At 39.5% G+C, this 25,020-nt stretch overlaps 1 protein-coding gene across 5 annotated transcripts in view; it reads left to right on the top strand.

Moving 5' to 3' along the window:
• Positions 1 to 25,020, top strand: part of SUGCT (succinyl-CoA:glutarate-CoA transferase) — a 485,165-nt gene that overhangs the window by 45,200 nt on the left and 414,945 nt on the right. For all 5 annotated transcript variants that reach the window (XM_084621188.1, XM_084621190.1, XM_084621191.1 and 2 more), the window contains exon 7: positions 15,543 to 15,634. In XM_084621188.1, the coding sequence (XP_084477314.1) occupies positions 15,543 to 15,634 (92 nt within the window). The remainder of the gene's footprint in view (positions 1 to 15,542; positions 15,635 to 25,020) is intronic.

Genomic DNA, 25,020 nt, shown 5'->3' with positions numbered 1-25,020 from the left:
ATATGGTGCACTAGGTATAGATGTGGCCCTGGGAACTCACTCTGTAAAAGTATGGGGAAAACTGGAAGACTGATTGTGACTGCAAGAAATGTAGACTGTCTTCTGGTCTGCTCCTAGGGAAATGCCCCATGGTGCTGGCCCTTGCTTTGGGCTAGTGGCAAAGCTACGATTTAGCTCTGAGTAATTAAACAGAAGTTCTGTTTTAAAATTAAACATAATATTTTTATGGTGAAAAGTTCTAATGCTATGCATGTCTAAGACTGTGTCTGCACTTTGAGCTGGAATATGATTCCCAGCTTGCATAGATGTACCTGTGCTAGCTATCTGTGAGTAAAACGCTAAAAATAGCAGTGTAGCTGGAGTGATACAGGCAGCGGCTCAGACTAGCCACTCCAAATATGTACCTGCCTGGATAGGGTTGCCAGATGTCTGGTTTTCGACTGGAATGGCCAGTCAAAAAGGGACCCTGGTGGCTCCGGCTGTTGAAAGTCTGGTCAGCGGGGCAGTGGTGGCCTGGGGCTAAGGCAGGCTTCCTACCTGCCCTGGCTCCACGCTGCTTCCAGAAGCAAACTCCAGGGAGGAGAAGGGAACAGTGTGTTTAAGCGGAGAGATTCCCAGAGTCCAAGAGAGAAAGGGCCGTAGTGCTTTCTCTGTAAGTGGAAGTTGGCTGTGTGCAGTCTGTGGCCACCCCGTTGAAGGACTTGTATACAGTTTTTAAGTAAACACTGTGAAAATATACCCCAATTTAGCATCACTGTTTTTTCCTTCGATGGAAGTTGAGCTGGCCCACAGTGTCAGAACTGGGACTCTGGTGGCCCTGTAATAATTCCCCCCTCCGCCCCCGGTAAAATTATTAGTAATAATAAAACCCAACCCAATAGCCCCAATTATGTGAAACATTTTTACCTTATCAGTTTACTGTTAACTTAAGTAACCACAATTAAATGATGGGAAAGAAAGCAAAAAGCCTTAAAGGTAAAACTCAATTGTATTCTGTAGAGATTGTCACTGTCTTAATTGGAAAAAATGATGGAGGCATGATTTTTTTTTTTAAATTCATTCTCAACCAGTGGTGTTAATTGTTTTCTAGTTGAAACAGTAGCTACACAACCTGGATGTTCCTTCTGCTGCACATGGATCTTGACCTTCTCTTCTACTCTTTAGGCAGATTTTCCTTCCCATCTGTTTCATATCATGGATGATCCATCTGGAAGCAGGCTGTCACCTTCTCTTGAGGCATCTTTATGAAAAATACTGTGTGCATACTACTAGATGTAATAGTTTCAATGTTGCCAACTCTCATGATTTTAATCCCATAATATTTGGTGTTTTTCCTAAATGCAATTTTTGAGGGGCGGGTAAAAATTTCAGCTTTCATTTTAAAAAAAGTTTCTAGCCCTTGTAAGTGTGGAGAAAAGCGGTAAAGCGTGACCCACGTGTGAACTAAAGGCTCAGAAACCAGAAGGGAAATAATCAAACCTCACTTTTTTTTAAAATCATGATCATCACAATTTGGGGCCACGACTCATATTTGAAGAATGTGTGAGGTTGGCAGTACTGTAGTCTTACACAAAGTTCCCGCGAGTGTTTTGTAATTAAACACGAGGAAGATGCTTTCTTCATCTGTACACCTGAAAGGTGTACAGGTTTTCTACATATTGTAATAGGACAGGTCTGAGCGTCCTTATCTCTCATTTGAAACCAGCGTGTTTATACTCTAAAAAGAGACCATGTACAAATAGAAACTGAAGGGGAGAATGTGAAAGCAGTGGGATTGTACAGGTGCAAATGAGGGTGCAATTTAGTTTGTAGAAATAGAATCTTTGTTGTTCTACCTAATGAAGAAGTGGGAAGACTCAAACTTGACTTTGTGTTGTGTATGCAGGACTGGCAATAAGAAAAAGCATCTTGATGTTTGTAAACTGAGCACATTTGAATTGGAAGTCATTGAAGCACAGTAAACTGGAACTCCACAATGTCAATTTTACAGAGTCTCTTTCCAGAGTAAAACCAAACCTTAAGGGAATTTATCCCATGGAACAGAACTAATGGTATTATGATGCTTTTTCAGGGTGTACATAAGGAGTACTTGCAGTTCCTGTCTGAAGTAAATTTATGTTAGGTGAGTTTTGTGTTTTGATTTTGGTCTTGCAAAGGTACAGTTAGCTTTACAGGATCCAAGACCAATCTACTCAGACCAGGACATTCCTGTAAAGTTCAGCATGGTGACAAATCTTTGGCAACTGAACTTGAGTCTCTCACATGTGCTGGTAATGCAAAGTGCCAGCAATTACAGGCCAAACTCTGTCTGGTCTCTGCAATGGTATGCTAGTGTAAGGAGGTGACATCCTACTTGCACTGCTGCATAGGGGCTGGCCAGAATCCTGTTGGGGTGCATAATCCTGGCTCCCTCCCATGGCCTCAGTGCGTGCAAACTATCTAAAAGGAGGCGAGGAGGAGCAGAGCTGGCTGGAAGCAGAGCAGGGAGCACCGTGCACCCTCGTCATGGGCAGCAGAACTGTGAATCAGTCTGGCATGCGCATGCACAACTCCCAGGATGGATTCTGGCTGAGTGGCTTCAACTGCAGAGTGACTTTTCTGCATCTCTCTGCATAACACGCCTTTCTGCATAACACGCCATCAGCATGCAGGGCACATCTTTATCCTAAGCCACTGAGCTAGCTTTTAAACTTGCATTTAATATTCTGTCCCGGGAAGGCAATGGCATTTCCCCCCTTCTGTTCTTGTTCAGCCTCATCTATCACATAGTCTGAACAGCAAAAGAGGTATAAATGAATTTAGGAATAAGAAACAACACAGAATTTGTGAAGCTTTGATATATAACTCATTGTCAGCACTCTCATTCCTTGTTGAGTATAAAGTATATACAAAGTTTAATGAGAATGTCATGACTCTTTCTTCCATTAAAATTCAATATTTACTTTCAAACACACACAAGATGCTAGTTTTTCAGGGTTTCACAGTCACAGCTTGACCTTCCATCTAAATATCAGTGACCTGCAGCAAGCACTATTTGATATAAAATCTGAAGTTGTAGGCTCCTGGCTCCAGTCCTAATGAAGAATACCATAGCAGACAGATGCTTGTGAGTGGTAAAATCTGACATTGGTGTAGTTTACAGTGAATGAAACCAGATTAGACCACTGAAGTTATGGATATGAACAACATAGCAACCAGTACAATTATGGAGACACTTACTGATGGTTTAATGTTTATTTTTCAGTAGCTATTTTACTTGGACTGGTGCCTACTTATGTTAACAAAAATAAAGCTGGAAGATTTTAGGCAGCTTTAAAAGCCTTGCAATAAATTTTGTGAAACAGCTTTTATTGTACTTGGGTTTTAGAAGTTTCTTATAGAAATGACTCAAGAAAAGATCAACAAACATTTGAATCCCTGTTACCGTTCCTTAGGGGACCAGAAACGAAATCTTCGTTTTCTGGGAACAAGATCTCATGATAACTTCCTGGTTTATTTTATATGGCTAAGATACTCATGCTCTCTTGCATGATAGAATTGTACAATGTGGGGGTGGGAAGCTTTTAAGTTTTAAATAGCAAATTTTTCAGCTTTGTTGATAAATCTGAGTTATCAAAATGGATTTGTGGTGCAATGTTCATGATAAGTCCATGTACTATATTTCTGCAGTATATTAAATTAGTAGGAATGCTGTATGAAGCTTATCTTGACCTGAAAATGTAAACCAATGTGCATATGGTCTGCATTAATTCTCTGTATTTAAAATAATGTGGTAAAATAAAACATTTCTCTAGTACCAAAAAAAAAAAAGTTTTGGGTGCGGGAGAAAGACAGTGATCACTAAAGACCTCTTTATCATTTATGGACGTGAAAATGATGGAAGTGTCTGGCATTTTGCCCCTTGTTTGAACGTTAAAAGCATTATATATCTCAGTGTGGAGAAAATTTTGTCATTAAAATTTGTGGGTTTTGCTGCAAAATAAGGTTTTAATAAGAACAGGTTTGTGGATATGCTGCAGACTGAGTAGTAACTCTGATAGCTTTTTGTTTTCCATTATATTTAAAATGGGTCAGATTGAGATATCCTATAAATAAGGAGGAGAATCCAGGCACAGGGTAGAGAGTATGCGAAGTGAATATGTTCAATACCCTTGCTTGGGTGTTTATTCATTGACTTTTTTCATTGTATTCACCAATCATAGTGTAATTGTTTTTGCAGTGAACCCTACCCTGTGTTTGAAGAAAGTACTAATTCATAATATCTTTTAAGGATACATTTTAAAAGCATTGTACAAGGCTCCTGCTACAGGACACTTACTGGCTTGAAAATGTCATTCATACAGCAAATTTAATCGAGAGGTAACAGAGAAACTGGTCACATTCAGCTGTGGTGTAACTGGTTACCGCAGGACAGAATTCAGCTCCTTATTGTTAATGGGATTTTCAAAAATAATTGAGTCATATCGTAGAAAGTTTATAAACATCGCAGAAAAGGATTACTGTAGACTGTTCTGGGGAAAATTAGTATTGTACTTTGAATGAAGAAATCCCGTTTAATAAAAAGTTATAACACTGATAACTTTGATCAGTGTCTTTTTCCTTAGAATTAAGGTCACAGCCTTATGATATCCTGAGTGGCTTCTGTGAGGTATCCCTAACCATTCTTAATGTAAGAACGCCAATAAAATAAAAGCCATGGATTGGGAATTAAAGAACTAAATACTCAGCTGGGGTAAGTTGTAGCTCCACTGACTTCAATTAAGCTGTGACAATGCACAGAAACCGAGGATCTGTCCCAAGGTCATTCATAACCTTGTCAGATCAAGGCCTTATTAGTTGGCAGTGATTTCAAACACCAGTTTCTTTTTTTTCTTTCTTTTCCAGTCTTGTCATGTCTTTTGTTAAATGGGATTTGTTCACTCAAACCATGGGAGGAGTTAGTGAAAATTAATGGAGCGCATTATCTTATCAGAGGCCTTCACTCTTCAAGATTGTACCAGTCAGAGAATGTGACTGAGGATAAAATAGGTATTTTTAAGAATACCATTATGAAAAAGGAGCAGTTGAGAACGTGGAATGACAGTTGTATCTGCGACAGAGAGTGTTCATCAAAGATTTGTTCTGCTTATGCACTGCTTGGGAAGTTTATTTGTACTGTGCAAAGTTTGTGTTGTTTTAAGTAGTCCGAGGTGTGAAGCTGGGTGGTAAAGCTGGACACCAGGGGGTCATATTCTACTTTGTGCCCCCATATACTCTTGAGATTTTTGCTTGTTTTAGATGCACTCCCACAGGAGTAGAAAATGAATAAATGGGATAAGGGAGTGTTTAAACCCAGCACAATTGAAGCTAACACTAAGCATGTTTAATAAACTTATTGAGGCTGAGACCCATTCAAAGTTTATCCATTATGTAACGATAGCCACATGATCTGTGAAATATGATTTATTTTGCTAGCAGGTCCATTGACTGAATTTGTGATAGAAAAATTGCATAAAATTGGAGAGTTTCAGCAATCCGTTATTAAGGTTGGATGTTTTCATAAATAAGATGCAAGCACCATTTTAATATCACTGTGCTTGTCACACCTTTGTAAGCAATAAATGAACAATACTTCAGTATTGCATGATGAGGGCAGCTGTTCACACCAGGCATACACAAGTTCACTTCATTGTGTACATTTACGACTGATCTTTAAACTCTCCCTAAAATTCTCCTTGGCTCTTACATCCTGGGAAGACACTCCAGATTTGCACTTGTGTCTGGTCTTACGGCAGTTCATTGCAACTTCAGACATTGATTTATATCTTCACCATAACAGGTGAAAAATTAATTTTAGTTGGTGACTGTAAATGAAATCTAGTTTAGAGTTCAATGGGTCAAAAATGTGAGGTAGTGTGCTCCTCCTTTGAGCTGTGTCAGGGTTAAGCTATATAACCCATCTTACGTGTGTATAAAAAAAGAGAGATAGTAAAACACTAACATTTTCAGTAAGGTTATTTGCTAGTAGCAAAAGCCTAAAGTGGTAAAAACAGTTGCCTTTACAGCTCCTTTCTTGCATTTGCACATAGCTTACTGAAAAATTCCCCTTTGGGGTTAAAACTTTCCATGCTTTAGCATCTTCTTTTTTGGAAAGTTTGGGGAAACATGTTTAGAGAGTTTTAAGAAAATTCCTTCAGCCATTCTGGGTTTATGATACACTTTTCCAATTAAAAAATATTTTATTTTTCCAAGGGGATGCATATTTATGATTGTTTTTGGAGGGGAAATTCACATAAGAACATAAGAATGGCCATACTGGGTCAGACCAAAGGTCCATCCAGCCCAATATTCTGTCTTCCAATAGTGACCAATGCCAGGTGCCCCAGAAGGAACGAACAGAACAAGTAATCATCAAGTGATCCCTCTCCTGTCACCATAATTGTGTGGCACAAACAATTCATCACTAGTCTGAAACATCATGGTCATACTGGGGCAGATCCTCAGCTGGTGTACACTGAAGTCAACAGAGCTATTTCCATTTACACTATCTGAGGTTCTATTGTGCTGAGTTTAAATTTTGAAACTGTTTTTGTGTGACCCAATTAATAAAAGTAGTTATTTAATTTACCAATAATTCATAGAAATACGACTTTCCTAGTTCCATACTTAAGCTGAGTTTCCTGGCTCCATAGTTGTGACCTCAGTAATTCTATTCCCTACCTCTCAAAAAGATTCCCCAGGACCCTTCTTCCAACCATGTTGCTTGTTTGCAGATCCACAGGAAACTCACCTAGCAGCTGTGCTTTATTCTTGTCACTGAAAACTGAGCTAGTAACAAAGGTGGTCCATTGGCCCCAAGCAGAGAGTCCCTCAATTGACTATTTGGCCAATTCCCAAAATCAGCCAGATGTTTGTGACAGTTACCTCTACTTACCTTAATAGTAATTTCAAAGTGAAGGCAAATGTGTGTGGTATATCGAATTCACCTTGATTAACCCAGGAGTGGATTGTTAGTTTTAAGAGACTGTGACTGGAAGATTTAAAAAAAAAAATAATTATTTATTTATAGAACCATGAGTGGAAAAAATATTTCCAATGTATCTTAAAAAAAAATCCATGATAATACTAAGCCTAATCTCTTCCAGGTATTTATTTTTAAGATCATAATTTTTTTCAGAAGACAGACTGCTAAATCTCACTATTTTTCTAAGGTCATGTAGTAGAGCTACTCCAAGTCAAGATACAAGCAGCTTCCCAGACTGAGGTTCAATATGTAGCTGATTAAAATGCATACTGACTGAGGTATAAAGGGTAATATTAGCATACGCTCTCTTATCCTTGTAGATCATTGCACCCTAGACTATGCAGGAAAAAATCTTCTTCTGTTGTCCTAGAAATCTCTTTGCAATTATAGCAGGCCTGCTGAGTAGCCAAAATTCATGATTTGGAAGGCTATAAGGTCTGATTAAAAGCATATTGAAATCAATGGAAATATTCCTATTGTCTTTAATGGCTTTGGTTCAAGCCCAGAACTGAGGTTGGGGTTTTCAAAGGAGCCTAACGACACTGAGTGCCTCAAGCCCGTTAAAAGTCCGTGGACTTTGAGTGCTTAACTGGCATATGTCCCTTTGAAAAATCTCTCTTGAGCCTTTAGGTAGCTAAAACACAGTAAAATTATAATTGTATTCTTGAATGCCGTTTACTCATATTATTTTATCTATACATATAGATGTATAACACAAAGGAGTGCTATTTATAACAGGGACTTATAGCATTTCAGTTAACATGTATAGAAGGAATAAAGTAATTGCTGTATTAATATTATTTTTTTGTATTACTGTAGTGACTAGGAACCCTAGTCATGGACTAGGGCCCCATTGTGCTAAGCACTGTACAAACACAGAACAAAAAACAACAGTCCCTGCCCCAAAGAGTTTACAATCTAAGACTACAAATGGCAGATGGATATAGATAGGGGATGTACTGTATACATATCCAGAATTATCAGTTGGGAGATGAAATGTAGTGAGTTTTATTTGCAAGATTGTCAGTCAGAGTTTTATATTTGCTGTCACAGGTTTACTTTTTGCTCTTTCATCTCTCCTGACAATTTGCTCTGGCTTCACCTTTTTCATATCGGTTCTGATCTGCTTTAAGCATGCCGACCCAGGAAGCTGTACTTCCTTTTCTTTTGACCAACACATGGCAGGCATTTTCCGAAAGTAATTATTCTTTCTGCTAACATATCTGGCCGCTCTGACATTACAAAGATTCATATAATGTGTCTCTTACATTTTGGCTTTTCTCATAATAGAGAATTGCTTGTGTTCTTCTGCTTGTTTCATTAATCTTTATTAAATAAAGATGTAGGCTGTATTTAATTGAATGTTTTCTTTTGGCAGTAGAACAAGTCTAAAGGTGTTTCTCATTAATTTGTTATTCAGTAGGGATATCCATCTATCTGGATTGAATTTGTGACGATACTTAGTTCCTATTTGTAGAAATGCCTGTGTTGAACACATTTTCTGTGTTTTGCTCAGAATATCCTATACAGACTGACGTTCTGTCATTTGTCATGTGGGAATCTAACTACAGGGAATTGGTCTTTGTTGACAGCATGTCTCCATTTTGCTTCCTCCCTCCCCCCAATACAATGTGTTTTATATTTAATCTTATAAAAGTTTATCTTGCTAGTGGAGTGTGAAGAAGTGCAGAAATGGTGGTTTTGGTTTTGTATAGCATATTAATATTTTGGACAATATTTTGGCTGACAATAAGAAATACTAACATTCATTTTTAGAGGAATGTCCTATTTAGAGTTTCCTCTGGCAATTAATTAAAGGGACATCAATTTGAAAGCAAGTCATTTTTTTTTTTAAAGGCTCAAACAGTGTTTAAATGACTGACCCTGCTTGGGAAACAGTGAAACTTGACAAAACACAGAGTTGTGAAAGGCATGAAACAAAACAAAAGTGAAAAATCATGGAAAGTATGTTTTCAGTAATCGCTTTATCATATTTGTAGATGTTATTTGTAACAATAGTAAGTTGAGAATAAACTTCAGCAGACATGATTTTTAAGTTGGTGTCCCTTTAAATGACAGTGCTGCAAAACATTTTACTTTACTGGTATCTGTTTGCCCTTGGTGCTTACATACAACTCGTAGGCAAAGAGTACTGTTTTTTATACATCTGTAAGGAATTCTGTCATCTTACCATCGGGAACCCTTAAATAAGGAAACAAAGAGTCTCTAAATACGGTTGCACTACCTATCCGGGAACAGTACAAGATCCACAGATGAAAACATGGGGGTTTTTTAGGGGGCAAACATCTTCATTTGGTTTGTCAGCTTTCTTAACATTTATAATGAGTGAGTCTGTTATAAGTCTAGCAAAAAATAGCACTTTTATTTGGTGCAAAAGGAAAAACTATTTCATGGCTAACGTGGCATTATAAATCTAGAGATGGAAAAGACATACACAACTTCTTCACCGTACCAGTGCAGGAGTGTTCTCTAGTGTAGAAAGTATTTTCTGGCTTCTTGTGTAGTTACTTCTAAATATCTCAAACATCAGACCTTTGACAACTTCACCTGTGACGCTACTCTGTAGTTCTAATAACGTTCACCGTTATGAAGTGTTTCTTGATTTTTTTTCAGCCTAATTTTTTCCCTTCCTAATATTTTGTCTTGCATAATTTTACCTTTTTGGATACCCTCAAGGATTCCTTTACTTCATTAACAGAATTGTGTTTAAAAAAAAAAAAAAGTCTGTCTTGAGTGACAAAAGTCCTCAAGCAGTTTTGGGATTTGACGTGTGTGGCAATAGTTAGAACATTTTGTGACTGTGGACTCTTAATAGTAATTTGTTTTGCAAAACTTTTTTGCTCTTATATTTGCAAATGTTGTTATCCTATTATCGCTTGTGATGTTTCAAGATGAGCACCTTTCATTAAGATAGGTCAGATGGGATTTCTCCTGTGTCCCTGACTGGTTGACCCCATCTCATATGAGCAGGAATGCCACCCCAGCTAGGCAGAATTAGTTTACGTGTGGTTTTTCAGTCAAGAGCTGCTGTATTTTGATTGAGTTCTGGGATCCAACTCCTAGACTTTAAGGTCAGAAGGGACCACCGTGATCATCTAGTCTGACTTCCTGCACATTGCAGGCCACAGAACATCACTCACTCCTGTAATAGACCCCTAACCTCTGGCTGAGTTACTGAAGTCCTCAAATCATGGTTTAAAGACTTCAAGTTACAGAGACTCTACCATTTACACTAGTTTATACCTGCAAGTGTCCCGTGCTCCATGCTGCTGAGGAAGGTGAAAACCCCCCACCACCTTTGCCAACGGGGAAAAATTCCTTTCCGACCCCAAATACGGGGATCAGTTAGACCCTGAACATGTGGGCAAGAGCCACCAGGCAGATACCTGGGAAAGAATTCTCTGTACTAACTCAGTTGGAAAAATCTGGGAGAAGAAATACTTTCTTTCAGTCCTAGTGTCTGTCAGTCCTAGTGTCTGTCAACGTGCATTCTACAGGTGAAACTTTCTCTGATATAAATTCACTTTTGTTACATCTGATTGAAACCTAGTCCTGGACAAAGGCTGTCTCATACAGTTGCTTCTGCAATAATTCCTCCAGCTAGTGGGAAGTGAACTAGTTTTATCCTGACATAATTGTTATCTTTCAGTTTGGCTAGGGGAATTTTCTTTGACACCTGCATTCTCTCTTGTTGCTCTGTAATGTAATACTGGTCCTGTACACACCCCTAAGCTTCTAGTATTAGTAATGTCTGGAATACTGTCAACTGTGACTGTGAGCTGCTTTATTATTTCATATTAGCCTCATCTTCATCTCATCCTCCTATCATATGTCACTTTCAGCATAATGGCTCCTCAGAACTTGAAGAAAATCAGACCCAGGAACAGCAGCATCCTGCGCATGGTACAGTAGGCATATGTGGGTTTGAACACTCTCATACTGCATGCAGTTGTTTGCATAAATCAAAAGAGAAAGATGGATGGTTGTCTGTGTCCTCTCTCACCTGGGTTCATGTCCTGGAGATGATGGGAATGTTGCATGTGATAAGCAGTTTAGTCATATACTCTGCTTTGCCTGCTGCATAAACGTAATTGTGCAGGACTTTCTGAAAAACAGAGTGCTAATTGTAGCCAGTAAAGATCTATGGCTTTCTCCACCTGAGTTTGGCACATCACATCTGCAGGGAGCTGGGATTGCTGGAGTAATACCATGGAGTTCACTGTGTATGTAGAATCATAGAAGTGTAGGGTTGGAAAGGACTTCAAGAAGTTATCTAGTTTATCCCCAGCTGAGGCAGGATTTAAGCTGTGCCAGACTTTTTAAGCATTCTGCATATGGTGCAAGATGGATGCCGGCCCGCATTTGACGCCAGCAGACTAGTAAACTTGTTCTTCGATACTTGTTTCATACCATGTCTCTTTTCCTACTCCTGAGAGAGGAAGGACCATAAATTAGTAACAGGGCTCCTCAGTGGATGGGGGACGGCTTGTCAGCATGAATCAGGACAGTGGCAGCTGTAGCTTGGGGAGAGGAAATTGTGGCCAGCACTGACATAAATGGCTGTGTTGAATATACGAGCTGTTCTCCAGTGCGCGTTCAGAGGTTGTGTTCAGTGCGGCGTAAGACAGTTGGTATGTATTGTACAAATCATATTAAATAATGCTTTGACAGTGACAACTGTGGGACAGTACTTGGGGACTAGACTGGCAGTGGTTGCTGCTTCTCTGTGTTACTTTCTTGTCGCCACGTTGATGATGTGACTGACTGCTTTGAAGTGTGTGAATGAAACAAATATGGCCTATAATGCCAGTGTCCTGAAAGGCGCTGAGCTTCCTTTGGGAAGTGAGAATGGAGGACGTGCAGTGCCTCAGAGGATCAGGCCCTATAGCTGTAACCTGTGGGGTGGAGATTTGGAATTGTGGAACATCCCTCCCCCATTTATTTAGAAATTCCACTTGACAGGACTCTAAGGACTCCCATGGTTTTAAAGCAAAATCAGCAGAGAAATAAATCCTTCAGCAATTGCACATCTGACAATTATTTTTTAAATTTATGTAAATCTGAGAATTCCCTAAATCATGACATTTAATTTTTAAAAAAATTCTCCCTACTCCCCCAAAACCCCCCGAAACAATACACATGGACAAAATAAAAAACAAACTTAGTGATTTGTTAAATGCTTAGAACAAATGTAACGTGTCTAAACTTTGCCCATTCAAGACTGTATGTAATATTAGCATGGAACCTATTTTCAGAGATAAGCACGTGCAATTGCGTGCATACATATGTGTATGTGTGTTGAATTTATGAGTGGAAATGCGCATTGGGTATTTGTGCAAACACAAGGCCAAACTGATTATGTGCGTGGTAAACATCTATTTTTATTCACAACACATTTATTACTTGCATGCATATGCTATGAGGTCTGCTCAGATGTGTGCCCCGACTTTGAAAAATCAGCCCTACACATTTTAAAAAACAAAATTTCCTGTATAGGCACAAACTCAGACATATGCACATTTGTTCAGGCTCATGGCTAAATCCTCATTTGTTTGTGATCTGTGCAGTTAACTTGCACAAAAACATGTATCCTTTTGTCTCATGTCTGTCTAGGGAGGGACGACTAGATCTTTTAACCTTACAATTCATCCCTTAACTCTTAAGGTGGATAGCCACCTCTTTTCCAGGCGGTTTCAAACCCCAGATTTCCTGTGACTAGGCAAACCACCTCCACCAAAAGTGGATTTTGGCCTCATACTGGTTTTACCAGTTCAGAATCCAAGTCCAAAATATAATTCTGTACTCACATCCCTTTTTTATTATAATATCTTTCTACTAGTTCAACTTTGCATTGCACCAGCTGGTTTTAACCTTGCACCTGGCACATAATAATGAGCAATGTTTTGAAATCAAATGATAGGTTTAAAAAAATTATTGGGAGAACTTCAAAATATATATATTCTAACATATGAAGGCTCTTAGAAAAATTCAAAAAAACTTTGCTGGTCACCTTTAAAAGTACAGAATGAGTAATTTGAGGGGTTGGGTAGTTGTCCTCATCAGAATAGCATTGTAAGGAGTTTTTATGGTTGTTTTTTTCTACATCCTAAATGTTTAATTTTCAGATGTTTCCTGTTTGTGAAAACATTTGTATGAATAGACACGTTGAGATGTCTGTTCTCTGTTAATAACTGAGGTCAGTGCTTCTTGTTCTTCATAATTTCTCACTTATTTTCAGTATGTTTCACTGTCGAGTCACTTAGAGTTGTTTTGAGTGTTTTTCTTTTGTTTTTGAAGTGGACCCAAACACATTGGAATGATTTGGTGCTACTGTTCAGGAGATAACAGCACATATCGTTGGAGCCTGTTGGAGCATTTTTGGGTTGATTTGTGAAAATTTGTGTGTCCTCATGTCCAGAAAGTAAATGATGATTTTTCTTAAATAAAAGTGGTGGCTTTTTTTTTTTTTTTTTTTTTTGAGGGGAGAGGTTGAGAGAGAGAGTGAGCTTCCCAACTTTTTATGTCCTGCTAGTCTGCTGCTTCAGGAAAACTGCTTTTGCAGGCATCTGTGCATAGATACAAACAATACATTTTTTTTTCAAGGCACAATTCAAATGAAATGAATTTTGCGTACATTCTGATGAATTTTAGCATGTTTGTAGGTCTTTGAAAAGGTTATCTAATGCTGTTTTACTGATGTGGAAACTAAGATAGAAAGGTTGTGACTTGATTAAGGCCACAAATGGAATTGGTGCTAGAGATGGAATTGGAACAGAGGAACCCCCAGTGTGATTCTCTAGACCAGGCTGCTTCGCTGCTACTGACTTGCTTCTTTATGGCTAGAGGACATAGCAGCAGCTCAGCAAAGGAGCTAATGTATCTGGAAGAAGCTGGTTGTGAGGGAGCTTATAGAAGTTCAACAAGTACAAGTGCAGAGTCCTGCACTTAGCATGGAAGAATCCCATGCACCGCTACAGACTAGGGACTGAATGGCTCAGCAGCAGTTCTGCAGAAAGGACCTAGGGGTTACAGTGGACGAGAAGCTGGATATGAGTCAACAGTGTGCCGTTGTTGCCAAAAAGGCCAATGGCATTTTGGGATGTATATGTAGGGGCATTGCCAGTGGATCGAGGGACGTGATCGTTCCCCTCTATTCAACATTGGTGAGGCCTCATCTGAAGTACTGTGTCCAGTTTTGGGCCCCACACTACAAGAAGGATGTGGAAAAATTGGAAAGAGTCCAGCGGAGGGCAACAAAAATGATTAGGGGACTGGAACACATGACTTGTGAGGAGAGGCTGAGGGAACAGGGATTTTTAAGTCTGTGGAAGAGAAGAATGAGGGGGGATTTGATAGCTGTTTTCAACTACCTGAAAGGGGGTTCCAAAGAGGATGGATCTAGACTGTTCTCAGTGGTAGCAGATGACAGAACAAGGAGTAATGGTCTCAAGTTGCAGTGGGGGAGGTTTAGGTTGGATATTAGGGAAAACTTTTTCACTAGGAGGGTGGTGAAACACTGGAATGGATTACCTAGGGAGGTGGTGGAATCTCCTTCCTTAGATATTTTTAAGGTCAGGCTTGACAAAGCCCTGGCTGGGATGATTTAGTTGGGGATTGGTCCCGCTTTGAGCAGGGGATTGGACTAGATGACCTCCTGAGGTCTCTTCCAGCCCTGATATTCTATGATTCTAAGTCCTAATGCCATCAGTGGCAATTTAGGCTGCCACAGAGATTAGTCTGGGATCTTCCCTCTGTATTTATGGAAGGGAAAATTCATTTTGGTCTACCCCCAGTTTTTGTACCTCTATAACGATGTTGGTTGGGGCTTGTTTGTGTGATTTTTTTATGGATAGAACTATAAAGGGACTGTAACTGTTGCTAAGAGGAGAAGTTGTGGGGTAAGTAGAGCCAAGGAGGAAAGCACAGTGTGTCTTCTCTGCTGTTTCTAAAGAGAAGTAATACCGAAGTGTTCTCTAATGATTTATAATTATTTATAGAGTTGAGGAAAAATTGTTGTTTTTCATCAAAAACTCATTGTGATAATAAACGGTAGGTTTTCTTACTAAGGGGTCAGTTTTGCCACTCTTAATCACATCAAACAGTATCTTATTCTGAGAGTCACTCAGTGACATCAGTTGGAGTAAAGTACCACTTTGAAGTAAGGATGGAAGAATTAGGCCCATAGTGAATAGCATGGGAGCGTTGTCATTGAATTAAGTGGGGCCAGGATTTCACCATATAGTTAAAATTCTTTCCGTCAAGACATCCAGAGACACATTGACCCAGTGAGCACATTATTAACCTCCTGGAATAGAAACCACCATTTAGTCTAAAGAAGGGCAGTATGTGTAAATATAAGACTGCAGTATTTGTTTCTTGTTTGCATAACCTAGACAACACATGTGTAGAAACTGATGAGAAATTTTACTTTATGCATTCTTTCCTTCCCAAAGTAGTAAACTGTATCTTCTTGGTATGTGTAATGGATTGCATTTTAAATAGTTCTTTCTGTTTTTAGGTTATGGTCAGACTGGTCCAGCGTTTCAGCGAGCAGGTTATGACTCTGTTGCAGCGGCTGTTTCTGGTCTTATGCATATCACAGGGCCGGAGGTACTTAACTTTATTGTAAATTTAGTGAAGAGCTTTTCCGGTGCACTGAAGTTTTGTGCTGTACTTAATAAAATGGCCTGTAGAAATAAAAAGAATTAAGGAAGCTGGTAGCTGGAAAAATGAAATATAAGCTTTGATTTAAGAGGGAAGAATGAGTCAGCAATGCAAGTCTTTTGAAGCAGAGTGTTCTCCCACAACAGGACAATATTGGCAAAAGCCTGGCATTTAGAATAAACATATAATAAGATAATAGATTCTAGAAACAAGCTAGAAAATGATCTTGGTTCTTTGTGGGTGTGTATATGGAGTGTATACAGCTAGAAGAGCATTCTAGAATTAAGGGCCTTAAATGTCGTATTCAGAATTACAAAATGAAGGCATTTAACTAATCTGTCTAAAGTATTTTTAAGGTGTCTGTCCCCTTTGTATTTAAATGCATAATATGTGTGAAAAGGAACACTGAAAGATCAAGTAATCGGCATGAGTGTGAATAAATTGTCAGTGGCTTAGTCACCACAGATTAAGTGGTGAATAAAATATCCTATGCAAGGGTGTGATTTTTATTAATTATAACGTAACGGAAGTAGGGAAGGAACAGCCAGGCATCTCCTGCCTACACAAGCTCTCTGGCAGGATAAATGAAGAGCAGTTCCCAAACAAATGGCTGTAAAAGGCAGAGGAGACATGAAGGGGACATCACCTCTAACCCTCTCCTGCAAAATCTGGGGATCAAGACCAGGAAAGCTGCAGATTTCCTTCCCCTTCCACACGTTTTCCTCCTGCAGTGGATGAAGGTTTAAGTGAAGGATGCCTCTTTCTGCATGTGACATTGAAATTCTCCCTACACTGCACAGCAGGGGTTTCTGCCCATGCCTCTCTGCTACCTCAGTTAACCTGTACTGGACACATGCTTTATGGTTGTGACAAATAAGTATCAGCATTGTAATACTCCCTCCCAAGCCAAATCTGCTGTGTGCTCAGAGGAAGGCAAAACCCCACCCTTCTAGTTACCAGTTTGCAATGTGCAAGTGTGATTGGTGGGAACTAAGGGCCCTCAAGCTCTGCCCAAGCTCTACTTACACATGAGGCTGTTGTTGCAGATGGGGCACCACCCTTCCTCATGCTTGCTAAGGTCCCAGAGGTATCTATTCCCAGCTCTCCAGCCATATCTCAAGAGCGCTCTCCTCCACTCTCTCAGCGAGTGAGGGGGGTGGCTGGTATTTGGGTAACATAGGTGCTCTTAACCACTGAAGTGTAATAAAAGGAATAACCCAACCATCAAGAACCTGGGAATGCCCCATATATTTTGCCTGTACTAGTCATTAAGAGGCCTGGATTTTGTATGTACTTATTAAATAAAATCAATAGACTGTACAGAATTAATACAAGGATGAAATGACCATTTTCAAAATTACAATAATAAATTATAAGTAAGTTCCGTGCCATAGGGAGAAGTGAAATTTGAGAAGATATTGACTTGGAAATAGAGGCTCAGAATTAAAAATAGATGTTCAGTAAGAAAGGGTTTGACAGCCAGTTGGAGATGTCAGTCACGAAATGAGAACTATGAAGACCAAAAGCCTCTGAAAATACAGAAAAGGAAGTGTCTGTTTGAAAGTTGGCCAGAGAGCAGGGGTATGAAGCCATGTAAACCTGTAATGATTTGGTGCACCTGGAGTGGCAACAAGAAAAGTGGTGTAGCAGAAAAAGCAACTAACAAGAATATGGGAGAGGGGGCCTGTTGTCTCATAGACATGATTTCAGCAGAAACTCTTAGTTAAATTGAAAATGTATTGGCTTGTGTGTGGATTTCATAAATGACTTTTGACACTTGTATATGAAAGTTGACATTATTTAAAGTTATTTCCTCCACTATTTAATAAGCAATTTATTCAGATGTGGTTGCTCTCTAATATCCTAAATCCAAATGTGAATGCACAAACTTGGCATTTTGGGGAAAGCGAGAGGGAAGAGTAACAGGTGAGAGGAGTGGTTGCCTTGAGGTTAAGGCATTGGACTGCAGCTCAGGAAACCTGGGTTCAGTTCCTTTTTATGCAACAGACTTCCTGTGTGATTGTGGGAAAATCCCTTTTACCTTATTTGCTCATCTGTAAAATGGGGATAATATTCCTATTCTCCTCCACCTTTGCCTGTCATGTCTATTTAAATTGTAAGCTCTTTGGGGCCATGAGTGTGTCTTACTATGTGTATGTAAAGCATCTTGCACTGTGAGTCCTCGTTCTTGGTTGGGGCCTCTAGATGCCACTCGAATACAAACAGCTTGTATTAGACAGGCAGTGGAGAGCTCATGCTGCCCAAAGACTTGTATTGGGCTAGTTTGGCAAGGAACAGATGGTAGAATTGAAAAGAAACAAGGAGGTGGAATAAATGCTGAAAGGCGCCCTGAAAACTAATTCTGTTTTAGTTCATGTAATGGCGATGATGGTGACAACATATCTGGTTGCTCCATTCTTGTTATGTAATATATACAGTATGTGGAACAGATCACCTGTATGTGAGGTTCTCCTTCTCGTATGTTTCAGTCTGGATCCTACTGCAGGTGCACATATGCCTCGTGCCCGTGAGATTGGATTTTTTTTAATAGCAGTATTCATTGGGGCAGCTCAGGCACCTCGTGTCACCTCATGCTCCTGTGTGAGGGCGTAAAGGACAGAGCAGGTGAAACTGTCCCTCAGTTCCCTCTTACCACCCATGGCAGTGAGATGGAACCCACCGAGTGTCCCACCCTCCTATTTTTCTCGGAGGTTCAAACTCGTCTTCTAGATTAAAAAGAAAAGGAGGACTTGTGGCACCTTAGAGACGAACCAATTTATTTGAGCATGAGCTTTCGTGAGCTACAGCTCACTTCATGTAGCTCACGAAAGCTCATGCTCAAATAAATTGGTTCGTCTCTAAGGTGCCAGAAGTCCCCCTTTTCTTTTTGCGAATACAGACTAACACAGCTGCTACTCTGAAACCTGTCTTCTAGATTAGTTTGTGAAGAAATACTTCACCCATCATACCTTTGTTAATTTTTAAAATTTGGATTCCTTAAAAGAGCCATCTAAACAGAAATATATCTCCCTGTGAAACGTGGATATATCGTGGATTCTAAATCAGACCCAGAGGAGACATGCACCTCCAAGGAACCAAAAGGGTTGTCTGTGAGGATGACCCCATAGGGTGCTGGTCTAGTTAGGGTCCAGCAGCAGAAGGAAGTCAGGGAAGAAAACACAGTTGAAATTGATTTCTGGTCACATTGATGCTGATCACCCTGGCACCAGGGCATTCAGCACTAGTGCTGGCAACCACTTCAGTACCAGAACTAGAACACTTGGCACTGACCATGTGTCATTGGAGCCAGCACCACCACCCCAATCTTGGGGCAATGCCAAGAGGAAGGGCTGAATGAAGACCAGCGATGGCTCTGAGCATAGAAAGGCACCGCCTCTGAGAGAGGAAAAGAGGCATCACTCCTCTAACGATAGGTGTCTACATCCAGTGCCAAAGGAGTGGTGCAAAGTATGCTGACACTGCTGGCATCAGCACTTGTAAAGACATCAGCACCAACCTTCAGCTTGCTCCAATTATGGGACCAAGGTATGCCTTAACAAAACTGTCAAGATCCCCGCTGGGGACAGCATTGGCATGGGAACTGGAGCAAAGATATTATTGAGACATCATGCTCAAGGAGACACACATCATCTATTTCCTGTGTCATCCATGCTTGACTGTCATCCAGTTGGGAGCCAGTCTTTGGTAGCTACCTTGCCCCTTTCCATCAGGCTTGGTCCGATATCTCCTCAAACAAATGATGGTTTGAATGTAGTGCCCATGGATGTTCCAGTCATTTCCACAACCTTCTTCCTGCCTAATCCCTTTCCCTATCTCTTCAGAAACCCTTCTTACAAGAAACTCTTACAAAAAGAAGTGGCCTTGTCACTTCATCTAGGATGTTCCTCAGGAGTACAGGGAAGAGGCTTCCACTCCTCATATTTTTTTTTTCCTGAAGATGAAAGGAGATCTTCATCCTATCCTAGACCTGCGAAGACCAAACAAATATATACACCACCGCAGATTCAGTGCTTGCCTCCCTCATTGCATCTCTGCAGGCTGAAGACTGGTTTGTGTCATTTGACTTACAATATATATATCTTCATATAGTCATCCACCTGGCCTACAGGAAATACTTGATATTCATGATGGGATCAAATCATTACCAATATAAGGTACTGCCATTTGGACTCTTCATGGCACCAAGGGTTTTTATGAAATGCCTAGCAGTGGTGGCAGCCCTCCTGAGAAGGCAGGGCATTCATCATACTTGGCTGTTGAGGGCAGATTGTAGTGGGAAATGGTGGCAAGCTGGAATGTACGCTAGTCTTATTCACCCATCTGGGCCTAGTGAACTACAAAAAATTGTCACTCACACCATTCAAGATGATAGAGTTCATAGGTACTGTGATTGACTCGAAATTGGAAAAGGCACACCTTCCCAATTTAGTGCTCCTGAGGCTCATGGAGCCTGTCTTCGAACCACTCTCAAAATGTTCTTTTCATCACCTTCCTCGGAAGTCAGTCTTCTTAGTGACTATCACTTCAGCAAGGAGAGTGAGTGAGCTTCAGGCATTTATAGCCTGAAAGACAGAGTAGTGCTGCAGCCCCACCCAAAGTTCGTTCCTAAAGAGGTCTCTGATTTTCATCAGAACCAGTCAAATCGCCCGACTTTCCTTTTCCCCAGAGACACAGTCAGCACAAGGAAAAAAGAAATTACACACATTAAATATATCCAGGACTTTGCTTTATTATAGTGACAGGGCCAAACCATTCAGTGTGTTGCCTTGTCTGTTTATAGCTATAGCCAGACAAAGCCCTGGCTGGGATGATTTAATTGGGGATTGGTCCTGCTTTGGACTAGATGACCTCCTGAGGTCCCTTCCAACCCTGATATTCTATGATTCTATGATTCTAAAAGTCAAGCTACTTCCTTGCAAAGAGTAACAAAATGTATAGCACGGTGTATCTTGATGTGTTATCATCTGACTGGTGTTTCTGTCCCACTGAACATCATTCTGCCAGAGCATGAGCAACAGGCTCCCCCCACTTCAGGAATATCAGAGATCTGTAATGCAGTGGTGTGGACTAACCCACTGATTTTTGTCAAGCACTATCCCTTGGACTTAGATGCCAGGTCAGATGCCAAGTTCAGGAGAACAGTGCTTCAATCACTGTTTGATTGATGCAGCTATACTCCTCATTCCCACCATTCAGAGGGGATACTACTTGCCAGTTACCTACAGGAGGTTCACACAAACATGTACTTGAAGAAGAAAGAAATACAGTAACTGTTTTTCTTCAAGATGTTATGGTCGATGTGGATCTCAAACCTGCCCTCCGTTCCCCTTTTTGGAGTCTTCAGCCACCATGGGCTTTGAATTATGAGGGAATGCCCTTGTGTGGGAGTATGAGGAGGCACAGGGTGCATGCATGGCCTTGAGAGACCCTGCTATTCAAAGAAAATCCAATCATGTGAGGCGCATACGCACCTACAGTGGGATCTACACTGAATGCAACATCTCAAAGAACTACAGTTTCTGTAGGGAAAGTAACCATTCCTTACATTCTGATCCAGTGCCTGTGAAGTGAAGAGCATTGCTTCCATTACAATGGCAGAAGTTGCGCACACAACTTCCTGAGCTGAAAATTTGCCAGCTAAATTCCATGGAAGTAATAACTGTTACAAAGGGGCAAATGTTGTTAATACTGAGTTAAAGGAAACATATTTAAAAGGTTAAACTTTAACAAAATAGAACTCGAATAAAACTTTTCAATGATATGTGAATGACAGAATGTACAAGTGTTACACTGAATAATTGGATGCAAGTTGTATTATGGGAGTAATATTCCTCAGTGGCCATTATGAAGATGGATTTTATTAAAAGGTTATGTTAAGATCTACACTGGAAACCCAGATGTTCACATCACCTCACCAGTACTTCAGGCAGTGTAATCATTAGAATCATTTAATCATTGTTGCTAACAGCTCTGTGTATTCACCACGGGCTTTTAACAATTCATTCTGACTCAGTCATTCTCTTGCCTGATTAAAATAAACATGCTAACTTTTAGCTCTTATTTTTCTTCATCTAAAGTTTTTGGTTCATATTTTATTCCATAAGGGCTCCCCAAACACACATTCTCTCATGTGCAAAGGGCCAGCGCAGTGCCTAAGTGCTACTTAAGTCCTATTTTGAAGACTTAAGTGGTGCATAGGCCTTGTGCTTTGGGGTGAATTTCTTAGCCCCATAGATGTACCTTTTAGCTGTTGCAATGAAAATCCATTCTGAATTGGTTTAATAATAATAATAATAAAAAATAATCATACCTAGCTGTTATCTAGAGCTTTTTCATCAGCAGATCTCAAAAGGATGTCAATATCATTATCCCCATTTTCATATGGGGAAATTATGTTTTAAAGTAGTGGTTTAGAATTGTACTTCACGCATGCCTGAAAATTTACGACTGATGGTATGCTGTTCTTTAAAATAAATCTCCCGAAGTTCCAATGGCACTGTTTATGGAGAAGTAATAGAGTTATGTGGAATTTTGAACAACATTAAAAACAAAGTGGCAAAACCCGTCTCATTCAGTGTGGGGGTAGGTGTGCAGAGGCCTGCTTTGTTCCATAAGGTTGTGACAGTACTATCGGCTGTGTGTGTACTATAGATAAATATTACAGTGTTAAAAATACGTAATAGGGTAGGGTAAATGCAAAAAAAAAAAATTAAAAAAAAATTCTTGTGTTCTCTTTCCCCCTCTCTCTTTTGGTTATGTATTGTTTCATTAGAATGTAAAGTCTTCAGGGAAGGAACTGCCAGGTGCGCCAGACTAAAGTAAAATCAAAATAGTAGCTTATATACAATACTTGAATCAGAATAAAACATTTTCTGGCAAATTCAGAGACTGTGATAAACCCAGAAGAGAAAATGACTTACTGGTTGTAATTCTGCTTCTCTGAAGTTTATCATTCTGACAGGATTCTCACTCTTCTAACATCTTGTGTTAGGAAATAAGAGTGAAAATCCCTGGTGGATAGTATCTTTAATGACACTTGAATGATAGTGATTAAGGTGTTTTTACCCATGGTTTTTTTTATGTTGAGTTAATTGATTGCCAAATAACTCACTGTAATTAATACTTCTGTAAAGAACGGCCAGTCTGGACACTCCCCAAACATTTATTTCAGGCTGTGAACATTTGTGGTTTACCCTGAGGAACAGCCTCAGGATAAACTACAAATATTTGTATTCTGGCTATAAAAAAATTCTAATGAGGGTGAGACATGAGGAGAGACTGGGCCTCTGTATTATGCAATATCATATCCACAGAAAATCACTGTGTGACTATACAGTGGAATCCTAATTTACCAAAAGTTCTGGTGAACAGGTTATTGAGTGTGCTCTGGGACACCACTGGAGATTTTATTCTGCTGAAGGAGTACATAAATTAGAATTAATTTGAGGAACATCCACATAACTTCTACAACCACCTGAAAATTTTTGAGTTTTAAAGCTGCATTAACACACACTTCCAGTTTCTGACCCAAGCCATTTTAATACTACAGTACATTTCAGAAGCTGTATTCAGAACTCTGGAATGTTTTCTGAAGCAGGTATGTAATTAATAGCAAAAGTTATACTCCCACTCAGCCCACAGGGATTTCCTTATGTACCTCATATAGTCCATTTTAATTCACTCCAACAATCTAGCTGCTGACTTGATGTCCCAGAATAAAAAGATTTTACCAGTACAGATGATCTGGAACTTTGCTGTGCGCTGAACAGCAGCTTTAGTTAGTGAACTGTTTCTTGTTATTGGATCATGAAATCTATGGCTTAAACAGCAGGGAAGTTTGAGCAAAACCTAAGCCTTAATTAAAGCTTTTTGTCCCTTGTGTAACATTCCTTTGCACTATATACTCACATTTCTTGTAAAATTATAATTTTGAGGGAGTGAGGGGGCTGCAGTTGGGGAGATAGAAGTCTAAGGTAAAATTTTATGCACACTTTTTTTCCAAAGTTGTCGTCGTCTTAAAGAAATAGTGATACAAGTATTGAAGGAGGAAAAAAGGTAATACAAATTTGTAATGCATCAAAGATACAGTACAATATCATATTTGGCTGCACAATAAGATATGGAAAGAGAAGGGAATTGAAAAAGAGAGGAGATTATACATTGGGCACATCATTTCAAAATCTTTGAATCCTCAGAGTATATCTGTTTTTGAAGAAATCCTGAAAGTTTTCAGTAAGAAAGGCCTACCTTTTGAAATGACGTAGTGCTTCATTCTGAGTGTTTTGAAATAGTCTCCAGGAAATTTGAGCTCCAATTGTTGAAGATGCTAAATTGTACTATATTACAAATACACAAATGCACACAAAACTACATTGAAATATTGGTAAGGCTCTCACTGATTGCACAGAAACAAAGATATTCAGCATTAAGGATAAAATGTTATCCTTGGACCATATTGCCATGCTTAGATTCTGAACCACAGGTGGAATTTGGGGTCCCACACTTTCATTAGACCACCTCAGTATTAGGAATGAAGGATGCTAACTATGGAGTTCTGGATTTACTTCTCTTGGGGTAGTATTTTCACTATGTATTTATAAAATATAGCAAACAATGGAATGGAGTCTGGTTTTGTCTAAAGCTGTACCACAAAGTCTTTCTGTCTTTAATGTAGATACCTCTGGCCAGATTCTATTTTTCTTTGTATAAATTTAAAACATGCTAAAAGGACCTAGTTTACACTGATGACATATTTATTGTCTTCAAAGACATAATTAATAGAAACTCACAACATTCAAGTCTCTTATTTGGGGAACAAAAAACTTGATGTACCCAGATGCAGCAGTGCCAGATGAATGTTCCTTTGATGGAATTTTCTCTGACTCATTAAGGCGATAATTTGAGTGTAATTTCAAAACCAATTCAGATAAGAGTTCCCTTAGTGAATCATTACATACAATTTGGATATTAAGAGAATCTTTGTAGTGGTGTGTCTATTCACTAGGCATTCTTTGTTACTGAAGAAACATTTTGTTTTATTGAATTAAAGAGAGTCAGGCGTGATTGGGATCTACAGTACCAGAGGGGCCATCATCCTTCAGATTAAAAACAAACAAAACACAAGCTCATCAAAAGGCTACACATGGTATATTGCTCAGAACAGTTGAAAACTAGCCATGATTGTTTCCAATTAACTTTGGCAACTTATTTTCCATCCTTTGCCTGTTCAAAGCCGTTTAAAGACTACTGGAATTAAAGCCTTCTATTAAGCATGTCATTTAATGGAATGATTTCTCTTTTGAACTGATTAT

This window comes from Lepidochelys olivacea (assembly GCF_965140295.1).
Source record: "Lepidochelys olivacea isolate rLepOli2 genome assembly, chromosome: 2".
NCBI lineage: Eukaryota > Metazoa > Chordata > Testudines > Cheloniidae > Lepidochelys > Lepidochelys olivacea.
Note: the sequence above shows the minus strand (reverse complement) of the source record. Positions and strands in the feature narration are given on the sequence as shown.